Source organism: Nanorana parkeri, unplaced genomic scaffold (genome assembly GCF_000935625.1).
Source record: "Nanorana parkeri isolate BGI_ZX_2015 unplaced genomic scaffold, ASM93562v1 scaffold946, whole genome shotgun sequence".
NCBI lineage: Eukaryota > Metazoa > Chordata > Amphibia > Anura > Dicroglossidae > Nanorana > Nanorana parkeri.
In genome coordinates, this window is record NW_017307214.1 from 568,213 (window position 1) to 591,417 (window position 23,205).

At 45.9% G+C, this 23,205-nt stretch overlaps 1 protein-coding gene across 1 annotated transcript in view; it reads left to right on the plus strand.

The window, feature by feature from the left end:
• FAM65C (family with sequence similarity 65 member C) overlaps positions 1 to 23,205 on the plus strand; it is a 113,536-nt gene that overhangs the window by 46,001 nt on the left and 44,330 nt on the right. Inside the window, exons 4-11 of the mRNA XM_018566391.1 lie at positions 1,920 to 1,998; positions 3,607 to 3,630; positions 3,742 to 3,795; positions 12,342 to 12,491; positions 14,156 to 14,219; positions 15,925 to 15,968; positions 18,105 to 18,230; positions 20,862 to 21,007. Coding sequence (XP_018421893.1) covers positions 1,920 to 1,998; positions 3,607 to 3,630; positions 3,742 to 3,795; positions 12,342 to 12,491; positions 14,156 to 14,219; positions 15,925 to 15,968; positions 18,105 to 18,230; positions 20,862 to 21,007 — 687 coding nt within the window. The remainder of the gene's footprint in view (positions 1 to 1,919; positions 1,999 to 3,606; positions 3,631 to 3,741; positions 3,796 to 12,341; positions 12,492 to 14,155; positions 14,220 to 15,924; positions 15,969 to 18,104; positions 18,231 to 20,861; positions 21,008 to 23,205) is intronic.

Consider the following 23,205-nt stretch of genomic DNA (forward strand, 5'->3'; position numbering starts at 1 on the left):
GGGGGGGGGGTGGGGGGCACACCATCGTCTTTAATCTTTACATTCCTGATCTCTGGCAGGCTGTATATCACTATCACTGTCCTCTTTCCTCTGAAAACTGCCTGAAAAACCGAAATGATCCTCCTAGCCGCACTGCGCTCATATTGGGCATTAAAGTGGATCTGTAGCCAAAATTCTGCTTTTAGTTTGGGATGAATTAGGTAAGAGTTAAAGCTGAACTCCGGCCTTCCCTTTAGTCTTGCACAGTTGTACCGGCTCCTCTCCTGGACAGAAATTGCTTTCTCTGATTTCACTGCACACTGTGAGCTTCTCACTTCTGACAGTCATGGAGGCTCAGCATCACATGTTGGCTTTATTTAGGGCTGTCTGCATGCAAATACAAGCTGCCTAGGAAGCCCCACTCTCCCAGAATGACATCCAACCATCAAGGCATTTAGACATTTGTTTAAAGGAGAACTATGGGGTAAGTGTTTTTCCCCATAGTTCTCCTAAGGGTCACGGGAGGCAGGGCAGCCATCAGGGGGGGTACGGCCAATACTCATGTAAGGGGCCCCGGCAGCCTGGGGGGCCCACCCGGGTCCCTTACATGACTATCGACCGACGGTAAAGGGCAAGGAGGCGGAGGCCTGGCCCTAGCAATGCAGGGCCCCAGCATTGCTGCTCCAGCGGCTTTGAGACAAGCTAGGGCCCCATCAGCGACGCTGCTCGTCTGATATCAGACTGGCCGGAAGTGATGTCACGTTAGTGACGTGATGTCACTTCTGGCCGGTCTGGCGGCAGACGAGGCCATGTGTGCAGGTAAGAGGAGCTAGGAAGGAAGGAAGGAAAGGAGGGATGCAGCCCTGACCAGCCCACCTGAGACCCCTTCAGAGCCCACCATAGACAGTCTCAGATGGGCTGTGCAGCATCAATGGTGGGCTCTGCAGGGTCACTCTCAGGTGGGTCCAGTGTCCAGCGCATCACTAATCCCTGTGTCCAGCGCGTCACTAAGCCCTGCGTCCAGCGGCGCGGTGGGGGGGCCCGGCCTAAAGCCGTGTAAGGGGCCTCAAAATTTCTGATGGCTGCCCTGACGGGAGGACACAAACTAGCGTCCTCCCATGACCCAAAGCTCAGTATACCGCGAGCTACAGCTCGCGGTATACTGAGACCGCCGCAGCCGGGACGGATCCCAACATTACTGTCGAGATCCGCCCAGCTGCGTGAGTGACAGCTGGCTCCGCCTATCTAGAGGCAGAGACAGCTGTACCCACCCCCTCCCCTGTCCGTTCCGCCAGTCAGCGGTGGAGGATTGGAGCAGGGAGGGGGGGGGAATCCCTGCAGGGAGCCGTGAGTGACAGCCACAGCTCCCTGCAGGGACATGATCGAGAAGTGAGCGAGCGTCGGTATGTGTTCGCTCACTTCCCGATCTATTGAGCCGACGTGTGAAAGTCTCATTGTCACAGGTCGGCTAGAACTATGAGGTGAGTGAAAATCAGTCGCCTCATAGTTCTCCTTTTAACTCCTCCTCTGCAGAGAGCGACCACTGCTTCCACATAGAAAGCAAGAGTCCTTCTCTGCAGCTTGCTGGCATGGGACAGGCTCTTCCACCCCAAAGAGAACCAACCATAAGACCCTTTTGTTTTGATGCATCTAGAATGTATGTAGATGGGTTTAAATGAAAGTTCGCTTGGAGGAGGGGTTGGATCTGGCCCATTTGTGATGTTGATCTTTAGACCCAAAGCCGCCCCAGCAGAACTCATGAATATCTGAGACCATTCCACATCTTCACATATTCAAATATATACGTGTGTTTAAAAGGTGGAATTTTTCTATGCGATTACCATCTCTATCCCTGATCCCCAGCTGTGCCCCCCTGTAACCTGTGACCTGTGTTGTGATTGGCACAGACATAACCAGAATGTCTTTGGCACATTTTGCAGTGAGTACCTTGAAGAACATCAGACCCAGCTGGATTTCTTGGCCGGCCAGCAGAAGGACGCAAAACGCAACTCCCGGCTGGTAAGTCTGATAAAGCTTTCCTGGCTTAAGTAGAACTGGCACTCTGCCTGACACACGCGGGACGTTCGATCTCCGCTTCCAGTCCCCCTCCTCATAATAATCTCTCAACCAATCAAACTGCTATGTGCCTGGATGTTTTCATGTGTTAATTTGTTTTTGTGTATTGCAATTAGGAGGGAATTTCCAGGATAACAGTAAGTCCAATGGAATACAGAAAGTCCCCTATCGGGGTCAGAGATCCCTAAAGTGTATTTAAAATGTTTTCTTTTCCGTTTCCCATTGGGGAGATTTCCCTTTACTTCTTTTCTTGAAAACACAGCAGGAAGTGAAAGGAAATGTATTCATAGTCAGGGGACATATGTGAATTGTTGATTAATGTAGAAGTGACCCTTAAGATTGGTGGCCAATGTAGAAGTGACCACTTAAATTGGTAATCATTGTAGAAATGACCCTTTAGATAGGTAATCATTGTAGAAATGACCCCTTAGATAGGTGATTAATGTAAAGGTGGCCCCTTAGATTGGTAATCATTGTAGAAGTGACCCTTTAGATTGGTGATTAATATAGAAGTGACCGCCTTAGATTGGTGGTCGATGTAGAACTGACCCTTGAGATTGGTGGCCAATGTAGAAGTGACCCTTTAGATTGGGGATTAATGTAAAGGTGGCCCCTTAGATTGGTGATCAATGTAGAAGTAATGCCTTAGATTGGGGATCAATGTAGAAGTTGCCCCCTAGATTGGTGATCAATGTAGAAGTGACCCCTTAGATTGGTGGTAAGTGTAGAAGTGATGCCTTAGATTAGGGATCAATGTAGAAGTGGCCCCCTAGATTGGTGATCAATGTGGAAGTGACCCCTTAGATTGGTGATTAATGTAGAACTGACCCATTAGATGGGCGGCCAATGTAGAAGTGACCCTTTAAATTGGTGGTAAGTGTAGAAGTGATGCCTTAGATTAGGAATCAATGTAGAAGTAGCCCCCTAGATTGGTGACCAATGTAGAAGTGACCCCTTAGATTGGTGATTAATGTAGAACTGACCCCTTAGATGGGCGGCCAATGTAGAAGTAACCCCTGAGATTGGTGGTAAGTGTAGAAGTAATGCCTTAGATTGGGGATCAATGTAGAAGTGGCCCCCTAGATTGGTAGCCATTGTAGAAGTGACCCCTTAGATTGGTGGCCATTAAAGAAGTGACCCCTTAGATGGGCGGCCAATGTAGAAGTGGCCCCCTAGATTGGTGGCCATTGTAGAAGTGACCCTTTACAGTTGAGTTTAGTGTAGGGAGGAGATTAATCTGCCATTGCTCTCTTCTCAAGAGACCCCTGGTGACCTCTGTAGGAATCCCAGGGTCCCCGTAAACCTTGTTGAAAGCGGCTGCATTATAGGTCTCTATGATGTTTGTGTGGTCATACATTGGTCACCTAAGTCTTTCAATTGACACAAGGATAGGGGTCCATATCGTTTGTAGGGATTGTGGTGGGACAAAAATCATAATGTAAAAATCATGCGCGTGTTTACATGTACGTAAAATCACAATAAAGCTTTTATGTTGATATGTATTTATCTTTCTACATATTACATACTGATGTTACCTTTCTTATATCACAGGGTTACTTCTATGATCTGGATAAGGTAAGCCCCACCTTCTCCTTCACACCTTGTTCTTTCTCACCATTTTATATTTGATTTCCTGGCTCTTCCTATTTAGTAAATGTTTCCTCCTTTCTTTTAATTTTGTTTTAGGAAATTCGATTAATGGAAAGACACATCCGGAAGATGGAATTCCACATCAGTAAAGTAAGAGGTTTCATGATATCATCCCTACATCTAACTTTTCCACCCAAAAATGTTTAAAAAAAAGTTACTTTGAATGAACATGAATTCCTTATTGCAAACTCTCCTATGTAATTGCTCATGTACACTTTATTCTGCTGGTGAGGTTATGTGGGCGGAGCTAAATAGTTTTTAGAACGGCGCACATAGAAGGGTTTTCTTTTTCTCTTCTAATAGAGGTCATAAAAGGTATTTTGGTTCTGTTCTTAGGCAGGAATTTTACTTGGCTGACAGGTTTACTTGAAATATTAGATTGAGGAATGTACATCACATGTACAATGGTGTACTTGTCCTTTAAGATTGCATTGTTTATAGTGCACCTGTCTGTCTGAGTTTGGTGGGCAGCAGGTTCTTCTACCAGGTAAATCCATGGACTTTGCCGTTTAGGAAATGGCTACTTTGTGCCTTCTGCTATAGTGTTGTTCCTCATTTCTAGGGAATCGAATGACTGACCTGTCCAAAATTTCGGTCCTGGCCCATAAAACAAATTTTATGTATGGGTTCCAGGTCCTCTTTAGTGAGGCAGACAGGCGTGTTGCTCCGGATCCAGAGATGTGGTCCTTGTCACATCTGGAAGACAGATGTCGTTTTCTCTCCTCGCACATTCTTCACATACATGTGCCGTGACTAATGGATTCCTGTCACACATTTCTTCCATTTTGTTAAATAGTTGCAGGTCAGCGGAGTGGCAGGAGCTGACAGGAGTCGGCGTGTTGAGTCTTATTATAATGTCATGTGATGTATCATCCATAAGAGCCAATCACATCTTTTCTTTACTTCTCTGCATTGTGAGAGAAAGTGACTTTTGTGTGCCTGGGAATCTCACCCTTTGAGAGAAGGAGAGGAAGGAGGCTGTCAGATCATGTTCCCTCCAACTGTAGGCCCATAAATGTGTGTTCCCTCCAGTGGAGGCTGTCTGGTAATGTCCCTTGCAACTAGAGGCTATCTTATCATGTTCCCAAAAACTGTAGGCCCATCTGATCATACTCCCTTCAACTTAAGGCCATCTGGTCATATTACCCCAACTGGAGGCTGTCTGATTGTGTTCCTTGTGACTTAAGGCCCATATGAGCATGTTCCTTCCAACTGGAGGTGTCTGATTCTGTTCCCCCTACTACTGTAGACTATCTGATTGTGTTCCTTCCAACTAGAGGTGTGACTGATTGTGTTTCCTCCAACTGGTGGCCATCCAATTTTGTTCCCTCCATTTGGAGGCCATCCAAGTTTGTTCCCTCCAACCAGAGTCCTGTCTAATTGTGTTCCCTCCAACCAGAGTCCTGTCTAATTGTGTTCCCTCCAATCAGAGGCCTGTCTGATCATGTTCCCTCCAACCAGGGGCCTGTCTGATCATGTTCCCTCCAACCAGAGTCCTGTCTAATTGTGTTCCCTCCAACCAGATGCCTGTCTGATTGTGTTCCCTCCAATCAGAGGCCTGTCTAATTGTGTTCCCTCCAATCAGAGGCCTGTCTGATTGTGTTCCCTCCAATCAGAGGCCTGTCTAATTGTGTTCCCTCCAATCAGAGGCCTGTCTGATTGTGTTCCCTCCAATCAGAGGCCTGTCTAATAGTGTTCCCTCCAACCAGGGGCCTGTCTTATCATGTTCCCTCCAACTGAAGGTCGGGCTGGAGTCATGTCTAATCGTGGAGGCCTGTCTGATCATGTTACCTCCAACTGGAGGCCATACAATTTTGTTTCCTCCAACCAGAAGCCTGTCTGATCATGTTCCCTTCAACCAGAGTCCTGTCTGATTGTCTCCACTCTAACTGGAGGCCTGTCTGAGCATGTTCCCTAAAACTGGACACCTGTCTGAGCATGTTCCCTCCAAACAGAGACCTGTCTGATCATGTTCCCTTCTGATTGTGTTCCCTCTAACTGGAGACCTGTCTGATGATGTTTCCTACAACTGGACACCTATCTGATCATGTTCCCTCTAACTGTAGGCCTGTGTGATTATGTTCCCCACACATGGACACCTGTCTAATCATGTACCCTCCAACCAGAGGCCTGTCTGTTCCTGTTCCCTCCAACTGGAGACCTATTTGATTGCTCTTCCCCCCAATGGAAGATTTCCCCGAACCTCCTGGTTGAGTGACAACTGTAAAATATTGTATTTTCCATAATCTTCTGTACTGGAGATAATAGTTAGCAGGACTCATAGAGAGAGTGAATCTACCCAGCAAAAAAGCAAAAAAAACTATGGCTGGGGATTTAACCTTCAGCACTCTATGCAAAATATTTCCTTTAGATATGCATTAAATAAATATGATCCGTAGGAAGTATCTATTGTGTCAGATTTTGCATGAGGAATAGTAATAGAAGTCCACAGGATGCAGAAATGTACCAGCATGGTGGAAACTCTCAATGGATGCCAGCAGATCATTCTTGAAGATGACTACCCCCAAAATGCTCATTTGGCTGGCCTTCAATCTGAACCCTCTCCAGCACAGATTTCATTGTTTCCATCTAGTGGAAGTTCGACGACGAAAGCGGTTCGGGGCTTCAGCTGTGACCCCCACAACCTCACTTTAAGTCATACACAAGCCGTCACACACAGCGTCCTTCTGTTACCCGGAGATAAATCGCAGCATTCATTCCTAAGTAATGGCTGAGTATTTTTAGAACTTGGCCGAGTCTCCATAAGCGCCATGGACGCGGCCTGTGGAATGGTTCCTCTTCGCTGGCCACAGCTGAATGAAGGCTCATGATGGTCCAATGACCTGACATGGACGTGGTCTCCTCCCATCATCTTATCTCCGGGACTTGCTACAAACCTCCCGGCCGGCCGGTTCCCCTCTCTGGACTTGTCATCTGTCATTAGGGGGAATTTTGGAATTTGTAGCGTTTTTCAGGAAATGGCTCCATCCTCAGCCTGTAATTTGAAGGTCGTCAGTAAGATAATGACCCCCCTACCGCATTCCTGAGCTCCATAATGGCCATCAGAAGGTTCATTGTTCCAAATGACAAGTTCCAAAGATGCTGAACAGAGCCGAGGAAAATATTCCCATATTACAGGATGCTGCTTTCACAGGCGGATGACTTAAAGTGGACCTGTCATCTCATATATTTTTCATGCTAAGTGAAGCATTCTAAGTAATTTGTCCATGTTCCAGCTACTTGTTACCTCTCCAAGAGATCACAGTACTCCCCCTGCAATGCCTTCATCTGCTTTCTTTAGGATGTCAGTGCAATGATTACTGAGGCATTATCCGGGGTCATTATTTACTTCATGGATTGACATGGCGGCTCAAAGATGACACAGTCATACAAATCCTGTTCTTGGCTGTGTTCACAAATATATGACAAAGATCAGCCCCTGCTGCCGCCTCTCACATTGTGACATAAAGTTACACTCTACAGGTTGACCACTGGGGGTGGGGGCAGACTGAGGAAATGCTTCCTCCTGCCTGCAACAGACTGATGACTGGGGGAGGGGAGACTGATGAAATGCTTCATCCTGCCTGCAGCAGGCTGACCACTGGGGGAGGGGAGACAGGAAATGCTTCCTCCTGCCTGCAGCAGTCTGTTTACTGGGGGAGGGGTGACTGGGGAAATGCTTCCTCCTGCCTGCAGCAGACTGATCACTGGGGAAGGGGAGATAGGAAATGCTTCCTCCTGCCTGCAGCAGGCTGATCACTAAGGGAGGGGAGACTGTGGAAATGCTTCCTCCTGCCTGCAGCAGACTGATCACTGGAGAAGGGGAGTCTGAAGAAATGCTTCCTCCTGCCTGCAGTAGGCTGATCACTAGGGCAGAGGAGACTGCGGAACGCTACTTCCGGCCTGCAGCAGACTGATGACATCATCTCAGCCTAGGCAAAGTCACTAGACTGGAGGTGAAGCATTGATCTTCAGATGTGTTGGTTAAAGCCTTGGGATTGGCATGCCAGTAGCTGTCTGCATGGGTGGCCCTCATGTGTTCTTAATCTTTGGATTGAATTGTTATATATCTTTGGATACAACTACGTATCTGTATAACATGCTGCATTGTAATTACTGCGAGATTTAAGTAAAGTTGTGTTCCATTCTAAACTTTTAAACTGCACCCAATTAGATTGAAGTGACAGGTTCCCTTAATAGCCCTTTCCTCCTTTGGCATTGCCCCATTTAGCTGCTGCCCCATTCATCTGATGGAGCTCTGTGAAGTACGCAAAACTTCCAGGTATGGGGATCATGTGACCTTCTCCCCTTACGTCCAACAGTGTGCAAGATGCCCGTGACCAGGCTTGATGTACTTGGGGTGGTGGAAACATTGTTGGGCCAGCTTGGGGAAGACACAGACCTTTAACCCAGACCTCTGGTGGCAGGGTAGCATGGGAACGATGAGTATCAGGAGAATGGGGGGGTGACTTTAATCGAGATTAACATGGGAGCCTGCAAGGGGCTGGTGCCACATCTGTCTTGACTGGTACCATCATCCCCTACACATCATTCAGGATGACGCTTGGAATACCCGCAATGGCTGCTATGGTGCAGTAGATGGAAATAAGAAATGATTATCTATAATTCCTATCTGCCGTCTTTCCCATCCGCATTTCATATGGGCTCAGGGGAAAGGCGGGGAGGTGTTTATCCTAAAAATTTACATGGGGGTCACCTCCCAGGGCTTGCTGCACGCGGTCACCCCATGTGGTTACCCCACTGTCGCCATCCAGAACGTCTTTCCATCAGTCATAAATGAGCCGTTACAAAGAACAAAAGTGGGTCGTAATCTGGTAATTATGTGTATCTGGTACCTGACGCTGCCGGTCTCCATACAACTAAAAAATGAGTCACGTCAGAATTTTATGTTTCCCTCTGGAAGCCGGATTTGGACCGAATTCCAGAAAAGTTTCGATGTCAGCGTGCCAGGAGTTAGGAAACTTTGTGTCCTCAAACTTAAAAGAATGTGTTTCCCAATAGGGATTATCTCCACCATATCTGTGTGCGAACATTCAGTAAACATGAGAATTATTAGGTCGTTATGGCAAACTGTTTTGACAGCATCCTGAACTGCGAAACCGTAAGGCTGAACTCCAGGCAAATGGCTGAATACGACGTTCAGATATAAAACCCTTAGTGTTGTTGGATACTCTGACAGAGTTGTGTAATGCTCTGATAACATACCATTCAACTATAACATTGCAACTCCCTCCTCGCTGTCTATACCCAGGCTATCCCCCCTTCAGTCCATCATGAATGCAGCTGCTAGACTCATTCACCTAACCAACCGCTCAGTGTCTGCAACCCCCCTCTCCCAATCCCTCCATTGGCTTCCATACCCCTCTGCCAATTCCTCCATTGGCTTCCACCCCCTCTCCCAATCCCTCCACTGGCTTCCATACCCCACCCCCCTCTGCCAATCCCTCCACTGGCTTCCAATCACCCAAAGGATACAATTCAAAATATTAACAACCACTTACAAAGCCGTCCACAACTCTGCCCCCGGCTATATCTCAAACCTTGTTTCACAGTATCACCCTAACCGTCCGCTCCGCTCTTCCAAAGACCTCCTGCTTTCCAGCTCCCTCGTCAACTCCTCCCATACCCGCCTCCAGGACTTCACTAGAGTCTCTCCCATCCTATGGAACTCTCTACCCCAACCTGTCCGTCTATCTCCCACTCTGACTGCCTTTAGGCGTTCCCTTAAGACTCATCTCTTCAGGGAAGCCGATCCCACCTCAACCGAACGCCTCAACCATCACGTTCTCAAACAATTCATCCCCACACAGCTCCCTCCTCATGTATCACTGGCCCCTCCCTTTTAGATTGTAAGCCCTCAGGGGCAGGGCACTCCTTACCATCTTGTCTTGAATTGTATTGTAATGTCTTGCTTATATTGTACAGCGCTGCGCAAACTGTTGGCGTTATATAAATCCGGCATAATAATAATAGGAGGGGGTTTAATTTCATGTCCTCACAGTCCTGAGATTTATACAGCTCTGTCACACAGCACAGCCTTGTCTCTGCTGCAGCTAATTAACACTTTCAGGTCTTGTCGCTCCCTTGGCCAGCAAGGTGGCCTACCCTTTCTCTACAGCCCTTAGACAACACAGCTTGGCCACCTCCCCACCCCCTAAGCCTTTGACTGGACAGTTAAGGAGCAGCGGCAGACTGCACTCATCTCTATGCTCTTTCATTCTGTCAGCATGTTCCCTGTCTCTCTCATCGCTGATGCTCTCTCTCTCCTCCTGTCAGCATGTTCCCTGTCTCTCTCATCACTGATGCTCTCTCTCTCATCCTGTCAGCATGTTCCCTGTCTCTCTCATCACTGATGCACTCTCTCTCCTCCTGTCAGCATGTTCCCTGTCTCTCTCATTGCTGATGCTCTCTCTCTTCCTGTCAGTTGTTCCCTGTCTCTCTCATCACTGATGCTCTCTCTCTCATCCTGTCAGCATGTTCCCTGTCTCTCTCATCACTGATGCACTCTCTCTCTCATCCTGTCAGCATGTTCCCTGTCTCTCTCATTGCTGATGCTCTCTCTCATCCTGTCAGTTGTTCCCTGTCTCTCTCATCGCTGATGCTCTCTCTCTCATCCTGTCAGCATGTTCCCTGTCTCTCTCATCGCTGATGCACTCTCTCTCCTCCTGTCAGCATGTTCCCGGTCATGCTGCTTGGCTACAAGTCCCGCCTCTCCCTCTAAATGCTGATGCACAAGAGGCTGAAACATGTTACATTCATGTATTTACACTTGCTGTGCTTGAAAATAAATGACAGGACTGTATTATAAATATGACTGTACAGTACTCATTGGTATTTATTTTTTAAAGTGGAATTAAAGTCTGCTACCTGCCGCCAAAAAAAACAACTTAGGGCCCCATTTCCTTCCGCTCAGCAAACGATTGATAAATGCTCCAAAGAACAATAGTTGAGCCTTTTGTTTTCTGGCCGCTCCGCCCCCCTCTATTGCTGAAGCCAGCGCCATCTTTTTTGCATCTCTGTGCTTATGTCCCCTTCTCCTTCATCTGCCCTCAATGGACACCATCAGCATGCGAGGACCGGGGCCCGTCGCTAGTCACATGGAGTTTCCGGGTGTAAACAGACTCGCTAGAATGAGCCTCTATGTCGTTGTCCATATCTCGGCATGGCCTGGATGCGCATGTGACCTCTCCGCCAAGTATACCATCAATTTCTCACCGATGGAAATGTTGTGGAGGATGAAGATATCAACAACAAGGAGTATTTATAATATGATCAGGGCTGGATTTCCCACGAGGCCAACCGAGGCCCAGCCTTGGGGCAGCAGGGGTGTGGAATTCCTATCTCCCGACGCCTGGGACATGCAGTTCCAGGTGGGTAGTTGTTGTTTTTTTTTTTTTTACATTTAGCCCTGCTTTGGGCAAGCAGGGCTAAATGTACAGTGGGGGGACGCTGCCACTTGTTCTGTACAAGTGATCTCGGCAATGTCGCTGAGATCACTTGTATGCAGCCTACACATAAATCCGGCCCTGAATATGATTGCATATGGGTTACAATGTTACAATGTTGATTTACTTCCTCTTTAAACTCAGTCCTTTTTCAAGTTTTGGATAGAGCGAGGAAGTCCCTGAATCTCTGCCAGGGCTTTCGTTCCTCCGACAAGCAGGAAATGAGGGAAAATCTCGGTGAGGACACAGACACAAGTGAAAACAGACACAAGTCTATTGAGTTTAATAGAGAGAAAAAAGATGAATAAAATAGAAAACGTCCCTAAAGAGAACACCGCACCCACAGTGGATCCAGAGGAAGGCAAAAAACCCTAAAAACCAGGTCAGCCTGTCCAGCCCTCCAGTTGTGGTGAAACTACAAAGACCCATGAGGCATTGCAAGACTCTGACTGCCACAGGCATGACTCCACGAAGCAGAGGCATGATGGGATTTATACTTTCACCACAGCTGGAGGGGCCGGAGTTTGACTACCCCTGTTATAAAACATGGTCCAATTAGCTCCAACATGAGAGCAAAAGCTTAAAGGAGAACTATGAGGGGGGGGGGGGGGGCTTTTTCCCCCCCCCATAATTTTCAGCGTCTTAGTATACCGCAAACTGTAGCTCACTATATACTGAGCCTAGGGTGACGGGAGGACGCTAGTTTGTGTCCTCCCGTTACCCTAAGGAGAACTATGGGGAAAAACACTGACCCCATAGTTCTCCTTTAACAGGGGCTCACTCTTTAACAAAATGGCCAAATTGGGCTTTAAAGTATCAGTTCAACTGGTATTTCATTTCTTTTTTTACTAGTACTACAGAGATATAACCATTTTATATGTGATGTTGTATAGTCTTATAGTTTCTTCTGGTTCCCGTATTGGATTTCCGTATTTCCGTATTGGATTTTAGCGGAAACACCCCCAAGGTGGGTGCAACGAGAGAGCCGGGAGGGGAGCTCCGGCGGCTGTTGGACATAGAAGCCGGCTTGTGCCTCTTCCCACCGTAATTGCAATGTTGAGATCTTTTTGCTGGATCTGTGTAGCGAGGAGGGTGGACCTCTGCTATCATTTCTGATGTCTTGTCATTTCTCGTGCCGTGACCGATCTCTACGATTTGTGTCTCTTTCAGATTGAGGAGCTCTACGAGGCATACTGCATTCATTGGAGGCTGCGGGTCGGGGCCAGTAACATGAAGCACGCCTTTTCTCTGTCCCCTACTACCAAGGCATCACGGGAAAGTCTCATCGAACTGTACAGGAGCTTCCAGGAGTGCACGGTGGTGAGTCACAAGCCTCTTCAGTGCTCAGATTCATTACATGAAGCCTGGAGCAGAATGCAATCAGGGAATCTTAGAGGACAGCTCTTCATTAAAGTGTCACTCTGGAGGAGAAGATAGCCAAGCAATCAGTAGTCTTCTAAGACAGAATTGCAAGACTTTGTTATCGTAGATGTAAACCCAACACCAAAATCTCTTATAAGCTTTACTATGGTAATGTCACTTACAAAATATGTTTATTTAAATAATTCCTGGTGATCCTGCCATGCTTGTCCTTGTTCAGGCACTTCCTGTTGTGGTGTAACAATTGTCTCCATACTGTACTCAATCGTTATCACCTTGTCCCTGCCCCTGGTGGTTGTGTTGACACCCATGGCACAGTGATGCTCCAGCATTGTCATTATCGGGAACCCCATTCAGGGCAATGATGTGCAGGGGATGCTGCAGTAAGTGCATGTAGACAGGAAGTGGCAATCAGCAGCACTGAGATGGAAAAAAAATAATTAAAAAATAACAATTTTATATAAAAAGGAACATGGAGATGGTTTATACTTTAGAAAATGAAATATCAAGTGGTTAGGGTTTACATCTAGTCCTTTAGAAGTCTACAGCAGGACCATCAGTAATGTTTGAGAGCAGGCAGAAGACACCAAAATTCAATCATTAGGAAATTTCAAGGAGAGAATTGGAGAAAAGGGATCCACCCGCCCCCACCCCCTTTCCGCTGCTAATCCTAACTTATTAAATCTGTGTCCTTCCTGAAAGTGCCTAATAAAAATTCCCCCATTAGGCAGCAAGCCAGCAGCCGGAGCTGATTAAAAAAAAAAAAAAAACAACTACTTCCTGCTTTTATTCCAATTTCACAAACCAGATTTAATTAGCTCGGCTTTGCTGGCAGCTCCGACCTTTAAGGTATTCAGTATTAGGCATTTCCGGTGCATTGAACATTTGCACAATTGGCATTTCTGTTTCCTCCAAGTTTTGGAGATTTTGCAATTTACACCTGAAATAGTGTGAGCAGCTTAGATCTCCGGAACCAAGGAGCCGTTCGCACCTCTGTGGTTTGAGGGCGCACACTCAGGGCTGGATTTACCCTCTCTGCTGCCCCAAGGCCAGGTTCCTCAGTGTGAATCCGGCCCTGCGCACACTGCTGCAATACATGTCTATTATGAAGGTCCATTAGTGTGCCAGATTTGCGCCAATACACATAACCTGAGTTGCCACAACAGAATATTGTGAATGGGCTCTAAAAGTGAGATTGCATTCTGGTGCGGTCACCGGGTAACCTTGTAACAATGTATCACCTTAGACATCTTTGTTGTATTCATTGCCCTGCCCTCTCTAACTGCACCAGTCACTTGCCGACACCAAGGGACCTTCTGTAACTCAAGTCGTGTTAGGGGTTGTCCAGACATCTGCTATTCATTAGCTTGAGACACCCATACACAATGCAGAACATGCCGGAAACAAGAGTGAAAAAGGAAGGGCAAGGGGGGGGAGGTTACCTTTGAAGATTTGCTGTGCAAACTAAACTCCGTAATTTTGTAGAACTGTCAGTACTGGTTTCTGGAAAAGCTCTGTGTCATACAGATCATCTGGGGACATATAAGTCCTTGAGATGATAAGGCCATTTCTGATGCTATATGTGTTTTTTTTTTTAAATCTAGGACATGTGTACTATCGAAGGAGCGTTGGAACTACATTTGGGGGAATTCCTCATCAAGATGAAAGGTAAGTCTGGCGAGGTCTCATCAATACATATTCCTTGAATGAGCGACCTCCATTTTCCATCTTCGCTTGTCTAAATATGACCAAGCAGTCAAAAAGCTAACGGAGTTTGACCACAATGCCCTGCGCTCCCCTAAATCTAACAAACCTGGTCAGCCACACCCCTTTTGGTCCTTTCCACTGTGTGTGAGGACACTTGTGGCAAGGGATTTGGTTTTCACTTATCTATGCCAACATGGTTCTTCAACACAATCCCTCCCGATCCCCTGCATTTCAGGCCCTTGCTGTATGTAGGACCAAGTGACCACTGTCTGCTCCCCATTTCTTCTCCTTGCTATACCCAACCCTTTCTGATCAAAAGGCTAATTCTAGAGCCTCCTCTGGCCAATGAGGTTTTGGCATTAGCCTGCGGGGGTGCAGCTTGGTGCCGACTTCGATGAAAGTCAAGGTTCCAGAAGGATGCAGAAACAGATCTGCAGTTCATCACGGATCCTTGCACAAAGTGGCTGCACTTCATTAGTGTTGTAATTGAGCTAGCTTTGAGGACCTCAGGGGCTCACCTTGCAAATGAATGTATATATCTAAAGCCAAAACTTTATTTTTAGTTTTGGACACAGTTGGAAATGTATAAAAACTCCTGCCACTGGACATGTGCGATTCGTTTAGTTCCGAATCAAAATTCATATGAATTTTCTGAAATTCGCACATTCCATCCGAATTTCCGAATCTTAATACATCCAATTGTGTCAGAATCTGGATCTCGGATCCCGTCCGAATTCCGTTGAAAAATTAAAACTGAATCGGACATGTGACTTTTCTGGCCAATCAGATGTGTTTTTCGGTTTAATGTATCCGAATTTGTCTGAACACGAATTTTCGTTACGGCAACATGGGAGCCATATACAGTACATACATATAATACTAAAGCTGAGGCTCCCAGATCCGAATGGCATTCGGTGGCTCCCGATTGCCATTCGGGTCTGGGATGCTCAGCTTTAGTAATATATGCATATTGCTCCCAGACCCGAATGGCATTCGGGAGCCCCCAAATGCCATTCAGATATTCAGATCCCAAATGCCATTCGGGTCTAGGAGATTCAGCTTTAGTATTAATATCAGTATATGGTTTTCTGTGGCATTCACAACAAATATCCGTAAACTCATCCGAAACTAACGAAAATTCGGATTTCGTCTGAATCCGAATCCCGAAACAAATTGAATTTCGGATCCGAATCTAGAAATAACAAAATATGGGAACCAAATTTTTTTCGCAGCTTACATGTCTACCTGCCACCTCCACAATCAACCAAAAACTAAAAAAAGTGGTTAGATACATTTGAATTAATTATACTCGTATGGTTAAACCTCTCCATCTCCTTAGTTTTAAAGCTCTATAACTATACATTTTTTGTCTTTTAAATGGGCAAAACAAGTGTTTTATATGTGAGAAATGAATTTATTGTTTCCCTATATCAAAATAGAGAAGCTCGAAGGAGATAAAAACACAAGTGTATTTTTTGTATCCTGATGTACTACCAGCATTAAATAACTGACAATCTTCCAGTGGTGTTGCCATTGATGAATGACCTTCCAAATGCCTCGAGCTGCATTAAAAAAAAGCCTTCGTATTTAGGAATTTGGTGAAATGAACCAGAAGCTGGTCATAAAAAATCTTTTCAGAGTGTTTAACTGTCTTCCTCTTGTCTAGGTCTGGTGGGTTACGCCCGGCTCTGCCCTGGAGATCACTACGAGGTACAGTAACCATTTATCTTCCCCATCCGGGGACCGTGCACCATGCCCTGGTTCATAAAGCACGGAATACTGACATCATCTTCCCAGAATCCTCTGCAGCGCTTACTGGAATCCTTCAACCAGACGAGCGGTATGCCAAGCCCAAGAGATCTTGGACGGTCCCGACTGAAGATGAATAGTCATATAGGCAGAGAGAGGATTTATGTCCTGACATGATAGATTGTATTAGGGAGTGACGTGTGGCTCGGGGAGTTATGAATGTTGTCTGTCAATTCTCCGAACTGCTAAACTAGGGGTTTTCCTGCCAGCTCCAGAGGACATAAAGCTCGCCAAGTCTGGCACACAGCTCCGGCAAACTCCGGGATTCTGGAATAGAGAAGTGAAGTGGTGAAGGATTCAAATGGAAGGCAGATCGAGCTCATTTTCTTGGGATAAGTTAGATGTCTAATAATGACGGTCCTATCCCTATAGAACAATGACTAATGGAGAGGACATTGCCCTTGTCTTCATTTCTAGCTCCTCTTCAAACCTATACTGTCACTTTCAGGGCTTCTTCACTTTCTTTACTGCAGTTATAGAGCTTGGTCTCACTCCTGCCCTCCAGGCCGGTAATTGGTCAGTGGAGAGCAGAAACAGACTGATGGAGTCCTCTCCCTGCTCCGTCCTCCTGTCACCACATGTGCATGTAAAACACCTGATTGCCTTTAAGTTGGCACAGCCAGGGTGGTGAACTGATTTTTCTGTACTGCAGTTAAGCTATAGAGCTTGGTCACCTCCCTGCCCTCCGGCCTGTAAATGGTCAGTAGAGAGCAGAAACAGACTGATTGAGTCATTTCCCCCTGCTCTGTCAGCACATGTGCATGCAGGAGACCTGATTGGCCCTTAGTTGGCACTGCGAGGGTGGTGACCTGATCTTTCTGTACTGCAGTTAAGCTATAGAGCTTGGTCTCCCTCCTGCCCTCCGGCCTGTAATTGATCAGTAAAGAGCAGTAACAGACTGATGAAGTCATCTCCCTGCTCCGTCCTCCTGTCAGCACATATCATGCATGCATGTCCCATCCTATGGAACTCTCTACCCCAACCTGTCCGTCTATCTCCCACACTGACTGCCTTTAGGCGATCCCTTAAGACTCATCTATTCAGGGAAGCCTATCCCACCTCAATCTAACCACTGAACCATCACGTTCTCATACAATTCATCCCCACACAGCTCCCTCCTCATGTATCACTTCCCCCTCCCTTCCAGATTGTGGGCCCTCAGGGGCAGGGCCCTCCTTACCATCTTGTCTTGAATTGTATTGTGATTGTCATGTCTTCATTATATTGTAAAGCGCTGCTCACACTGTTGGCGCCATATAAATCATCTATAATAATAATAAATGCAGGACACCTGATTGCCTCATAGCCAGGGTGGTGACCTGATTTTTTTCTGTACTGCAGTTAAGTTATAGAGCTTGGTCTCCTCCCTGCCCTCCGGCCTGTAATTGGTCAGTAAAGAGCAGAGACAGACTGATGAAGCCATCTCCCTGCTCTGTCCTCCTGTCAGCACATGTGCAGGCAGGACACATTTGATGTTTTTTATTTTTTTAAATGTATAGATAACTTTATTAATTCACTAATTGTCCGGCATTACTGGCTGACCCCGTACCAGTGTGGACTCCAGGATGGTCCATTCATAAGGAGTCACCGATCCTTTGGCTGGTCACTCCATCGTTTCAGTCAGGCAGTCAGTCAGTCACATGTAATATCTCATCCGAGAGTTAGGACCACACTTAACAGAGGAGCCTTGCCGGGGCGGTGTGGCTTCTACATATTTGTGGTCAAAGGTTTGTGTAACTAAAACCTCTGCTTTTAACGCATACTGTTAGACGGGATCATTTGTTTTGTTGCAGGCAGGTGTGCGGGGGACTTTTTTTGTGTGTTTTGTATTGTTGTGAGCCTTCCCATGTGCGCACCTTGCTACAAAGGCTGGTCATAAATTATGCGGTTACCATTTATTTCCAGTGTGGACTCCAGCATGGTCCATTCATAAGGAGTCACCGATTCTTTGGCTGGTCACTTCATGGTTTCAGTCAGACTCACACATGTAATATCTCACCCCCGTTTCCCTCGTGTAACTCTACCGTCGTTCCGTAGGTGTTAATACGACTCGGCCGCCAGAGGTGGAGGCTAAAAGGCAAAATAGAAACAGACGACAGCCAGATGTGGGATGAAGAGGAGAGGATATTTATACCGAATCTCTGCGAAAACTTTGAAATCAAGGTAAAACGTGCGTGCTGCTGCACTACAAAGCCCAGCATGAGTGTAAAACATCTCCACAATTCTGATCCCTATTTGGATTAAAAAACCTTTGCAAAATACAATGAAAAATCTGATCATATCTCAAAAATTTATTTGATACATAAATGTTAAATAAAGGATAGTAATAAGTACTGGAGATATAAAGTGTTTCTTTTAATTGGCAGATACTAAAGTTTCTGGTATATATCAGTCTGATGGGGTGTGATAATTGTTGGGAAGTCCGGTGAGATTTCAGCGCAACCGATACATAAGCTGTCACCTTTCTTTAGCTTGTTGTCTCATGCTCCCTGCTGGTTGGAGAGCTCTAGCTCTGACTCAGCATGGGGCATGTCAGACCTCTGAAGAGAGACCACTGCTTCCAAACAGAGCAACAGTCCTTTCTATGCAGTACGCTGACAGCGGACAGGCTTTTCTACTTAGGCTGTGGCTGCTTATTAACAAAAATTGACTGTAAGACTTTGCCCACCTTTAGTTTTGATGCACCTAGAATGTATTTAGTTGATTTATATTGAAAGCTCAGTTGGGCTTTAATGCTGTTAGATGTACCCATGCAGTGGGGTCCCCCTTTCTGAATTGCATGTTTGTCAAGGGGGAAAATAATAAGGCCAAATACATACCGTAGTCCAAGCTTCTGCAGGTCTTCTCCTCTCCGGTTGGTTCAGTTCTCTGCCTGGCCGGCCACAGCTCTCTCTGACGTCGTCATGTACAATGCAGTACCAGCAGTCCTGATTTGTACGGTGGGGGTTTAAAGGCGAGAGCCCACTCAAATTCCAGACACTCAAATTCCAGACATGCAGGACAGTGGCGGCAGCTGGGGGAGTGAGGCATAAGGTAAGCATTTCTACTTGTACTTTTCCCACCTAGCCAAGCAAGCATATAACCCATGCAATGTTGGGGGGGCAGGGGGGTCGCGGGCACTGCATAGGTACCTTTTACAGCCGGTTGGAAATGGGCCTTACAGTTATTTTGTTTGATGTGACGATGGAGACTTAATACAAGACATATCTATATATACCTTAGTCCAATAGATAACATTCTATTGGCGACTAGTACTGCTAACACTCAACTTTTTGTTTTTATTTTTGTTTCTTTTGTTTTTTGGGGGGCCAATGTGGCTACAATTATCTCTTAAAGGAGAACTATGAGGGGGGGGGGGGGGGCTTTTAGAAAAGCCCTGACCCCATAGTTCTCCTTTAAGAAGAGGAAGCAAGTCTATGAATTAATTCTAAAGAAAAGATCATAAAGCTCTGCGCAAACTGTTGGCGCTATATAAATACTATGGAATAATAATAAAACATCCTTCTATATTGATGTCATGTTAAAGCGCTGGCCCCAGGTTACAGGGCAGAGTTCCGTAGAAGCCGGGTAAGAGTAAACCAAACCCTTCCAGATGTAGAGTAACATATGGAGCTCCAGAAGGGGTCTTGTTATGGGAGTTGGCTGCCCTCCAAGACTGTTCTCAATGTTAAAGGTCTTTGGGGTAAAAAGGTATGCATACCTTGCATTAAATCTCTGCACCGGGCCATAGACAGCTCAGCCTTGTGCACAGTGGCATGCGGGCCGTATAAATAGCTACGTACCCCCAGAACACCTATAAATCAGCTTGGGAACCTCTGACATACGACTGATGTTTTACTGACATGCTTGGAATTTACAGGAGAGATTTTATAGATGAGGCTACGCACTCTGCAGAGTGTCGATTAAACGCATCATCACGGTCTCTTATACTGTTCTGCTGATGATCTGTCATTGTTTTTATACATGCAAATTTTACAAGTGTCCGGCCAACTTTGGGCACTGCTTGAGATAGTAAAGGAATAATTAAAAAGACAAAAAGAATTTAAAAAAAAGACACTTTAATATGCATGTCTTAACATACCACAGCTCTTTTACTACACCTAAGGCAATGAAGTGTAGAGCACCCCCTAAGGAGCCGCAGTGAACAGTATGATGGGTCTACCTGTCTTTCCTCTGTGATGGATCTCAATCAATGAATACACAGCACACTTGACAATGAGAATACCTCGGTCCCAAGGTCGGTTGCTTTGGGTTACCGCAGCACAATAGTCGCCGTGTCTAGAGGTATCCAAACAAGCAAAACAAATGACAAACGCACTCAACAATTTGTCATGGCACACTTTACATGCTGACTTGTGAGTGTGCCATGATACCTTTCTACTGTTTGCTGTTTAAAGCCCATTTCGTGTGCACCTTACTGTATAGTTGGTGACAAATTGTTGAGTGCGTTTGTCATTTGTTTTGCTTGACCGATTTGGTGCAGTGATGCATGGGGGTTCTCAGCTGCCATTGGGATGTGCGGGATCCCTTGTGTGTCCCTGTGCCTTTAAGGAGGTTGGGCTTCCTCCTGACAAACCTGCACCCAATTTGAAATCTTCTGCCCCCATGTGCTCCAAGATGGAGACTCTCATAGTTTAGAGTTAGGACCGCCCGGAAGGCTGATGGTTATAGCATGGCTGGGGAACAGCATAATCATTTATTTATTTATGTTTGGCCTAGAAGGTGCAGTATTATGTGTATTTCAACTGCCTGGAGTTCCCCCTTTAAATACGATGTATACTTCTAATTTGGTAGGTCGTGGAGCTGCGTGGGTTGTCCACCATCTCAGTTGGTGTTGTGATGTGTGACAGTGCGGACTTCTTTACCACTCGGCCGAGAATCATCATTGTAGACATAACTGAACTGGGAACCATCAAACTGCAGCTTGAAGTCATCTGGAAGTAAGTGGTCTAACCTATACCAATGTCTCGTCCGCTCCCACAAACCAAAAACATTATGCAGCTTTCATTGGCTCCCACACAGACTGGACCTTGAAGGTCTGCTTTACTGTGGGGGGGAGGGGACATTCGAGTGTAAGCTCTCCTGGTGCAGAGACTGATGTGACTGGCTCATTGTTCTCTGTACAGCACTGCAGACTATGTCAGAGCTATATAAATGTATAATAATAGTGTGTGACTGTGAGGGACATTAGAGTGTAAGCTCCTCTGGTGCAGAGACTGATGTGACTGTGGGGGGACATTAGAGTGTAAGCTCCACTGTACAGAGACTGATGTGACTGTGGGGGGGAGGGGACATTAGAGTGTAAGCTCCTCTGTACAGAGACTGATGTGACTGGCTCAATGTTCTCTGTACAGCACTGCGGACTATGTCAGAGCTATATAAATGAATAATAATAGTGAGTGACTAGCCTGAAAAAAATAAAACTAATGCAGCCACCACATCTAAGGACTTGGTAAGCTGCAGTATGTTTTGTTTTTGGGTTTAGATAAGATTTAATGGTTTGTCCATTGGTGAGCTCTCTATACTCCTGGGCCAATTCCCTATGTATATAAATGTAAGGTCAGATTCAATTAGATCCAGTGATGTTTGTTTTCCTCCTCCTGGACTCTAGGAAGCCCGTGTCATATTTAATAAAATACAGATGTGCACATTCAGCCATGAAGTCGCTTACCTGCCGGCCTATAAGAAGGCTCTGTCATGTATGTTTATTGAGAGGTAACAGACTTGTAGGGTCACAGAGTAACAGCTGACAGGGAGCATTAAACAGAACTGCGATGAGTAATTAAAGGGGCTTCAGCCAGAGAAGAGGAAGCATCTGGTGGCTGACTTAGAAGCCATGGAATAGGTAATCTAGATACAATACAACACATGAAGTTAGGATTCCAGATGTGCAGGAATTATGGGGGATAACAGCTGCCAAAGCCAAGACACACAGGACGAGTCTGCCGTCGCTGCTAAGTGGGGAGATTCCCCACTCCTCGGTAACATTGTGGTGATGGACCTCGGAACCGTGTTCTTATGCGGCTGTAACTCAGCCATAATGAAGGACATCACTGGGTGCTCCTAGACTAGAAAAATCAATCACCCCACCTGAATGGGTGATAGACTAGGCTATGATCTGCTAAAGTCCATCCAATGGTTGAAGTTGCCATCATCTGACTATCAAAGTAGTGCTCGGTCCAGGAGAGACTGTCCATGATGCTGCAGAGGAGTTCTCGACCCAGCATTAGTGGTAACCTTGAAACTCAGACAATACTATGCTAAATTCTTAAATGGCAACCTCCACAGTGCTTCATAACAGACAATACTGGTAGTCTCCATAAGCCCGCTCGTAGCAGATCTACTGTATATTCTGGTGAGGTGTGCTGTAATTTAAGCCTGCCGTGAGAAACATATGGAGGCTGCCAATGGTGACCCCTTACTGGACAGTTGGATAAATGTTTTATATCTATATTTAGGAAGTATCTGGTCTATAAATGGCGGCTCTGCATGGACAGTTGGATACATGGCTCTATATTTAGGAAGTATCTGGTCTATAAATGGCGGCTCTGGATGGACAGTTGGATAAACAACTCTATATTTAGGAAGTATCTGGTCTATAAATGGCGGCTCTGGATGGCCAGTTGGATAAATGGCTCTATATTTAGGAAGTATCTGGTCTATAAATGGCGGCTCTGGATGGACAGTTGGATAAACAACTCTATATTTAGGAAGTATCTGGTCTATAAATGGCGGCTCTGGATGGCCAGTTGGATAAATGGCTCTATATTTAGGAAGTATCTGGTCTATAAATGGCGGCTCTGGATGGACAGTTGGATAAACAACTCTATATTTAGGATGTATCCGGTCTATAAACAGGCATTTCTGGATGGACAGTTGGATAAATGGCTCTATATTTAGGATGTATCCGGTCTATAAATGGTGGCTCTGGATAGACAGTTGGACACATGGCTCTATATTTAGGAAGTATCTGGTCTATAAATGGCGGCTCTGGATGGACAGTTGGATAAATTATTTTATATTTAGGATGTATCCAGTCTATAAATGGTGACTCTGGATGGACAGTTGGATAAATTACTCTATATTTAGGATGTATCTGGTCTATAAATGGTGGCTCTGGGTGGACAGTTGGATAAAT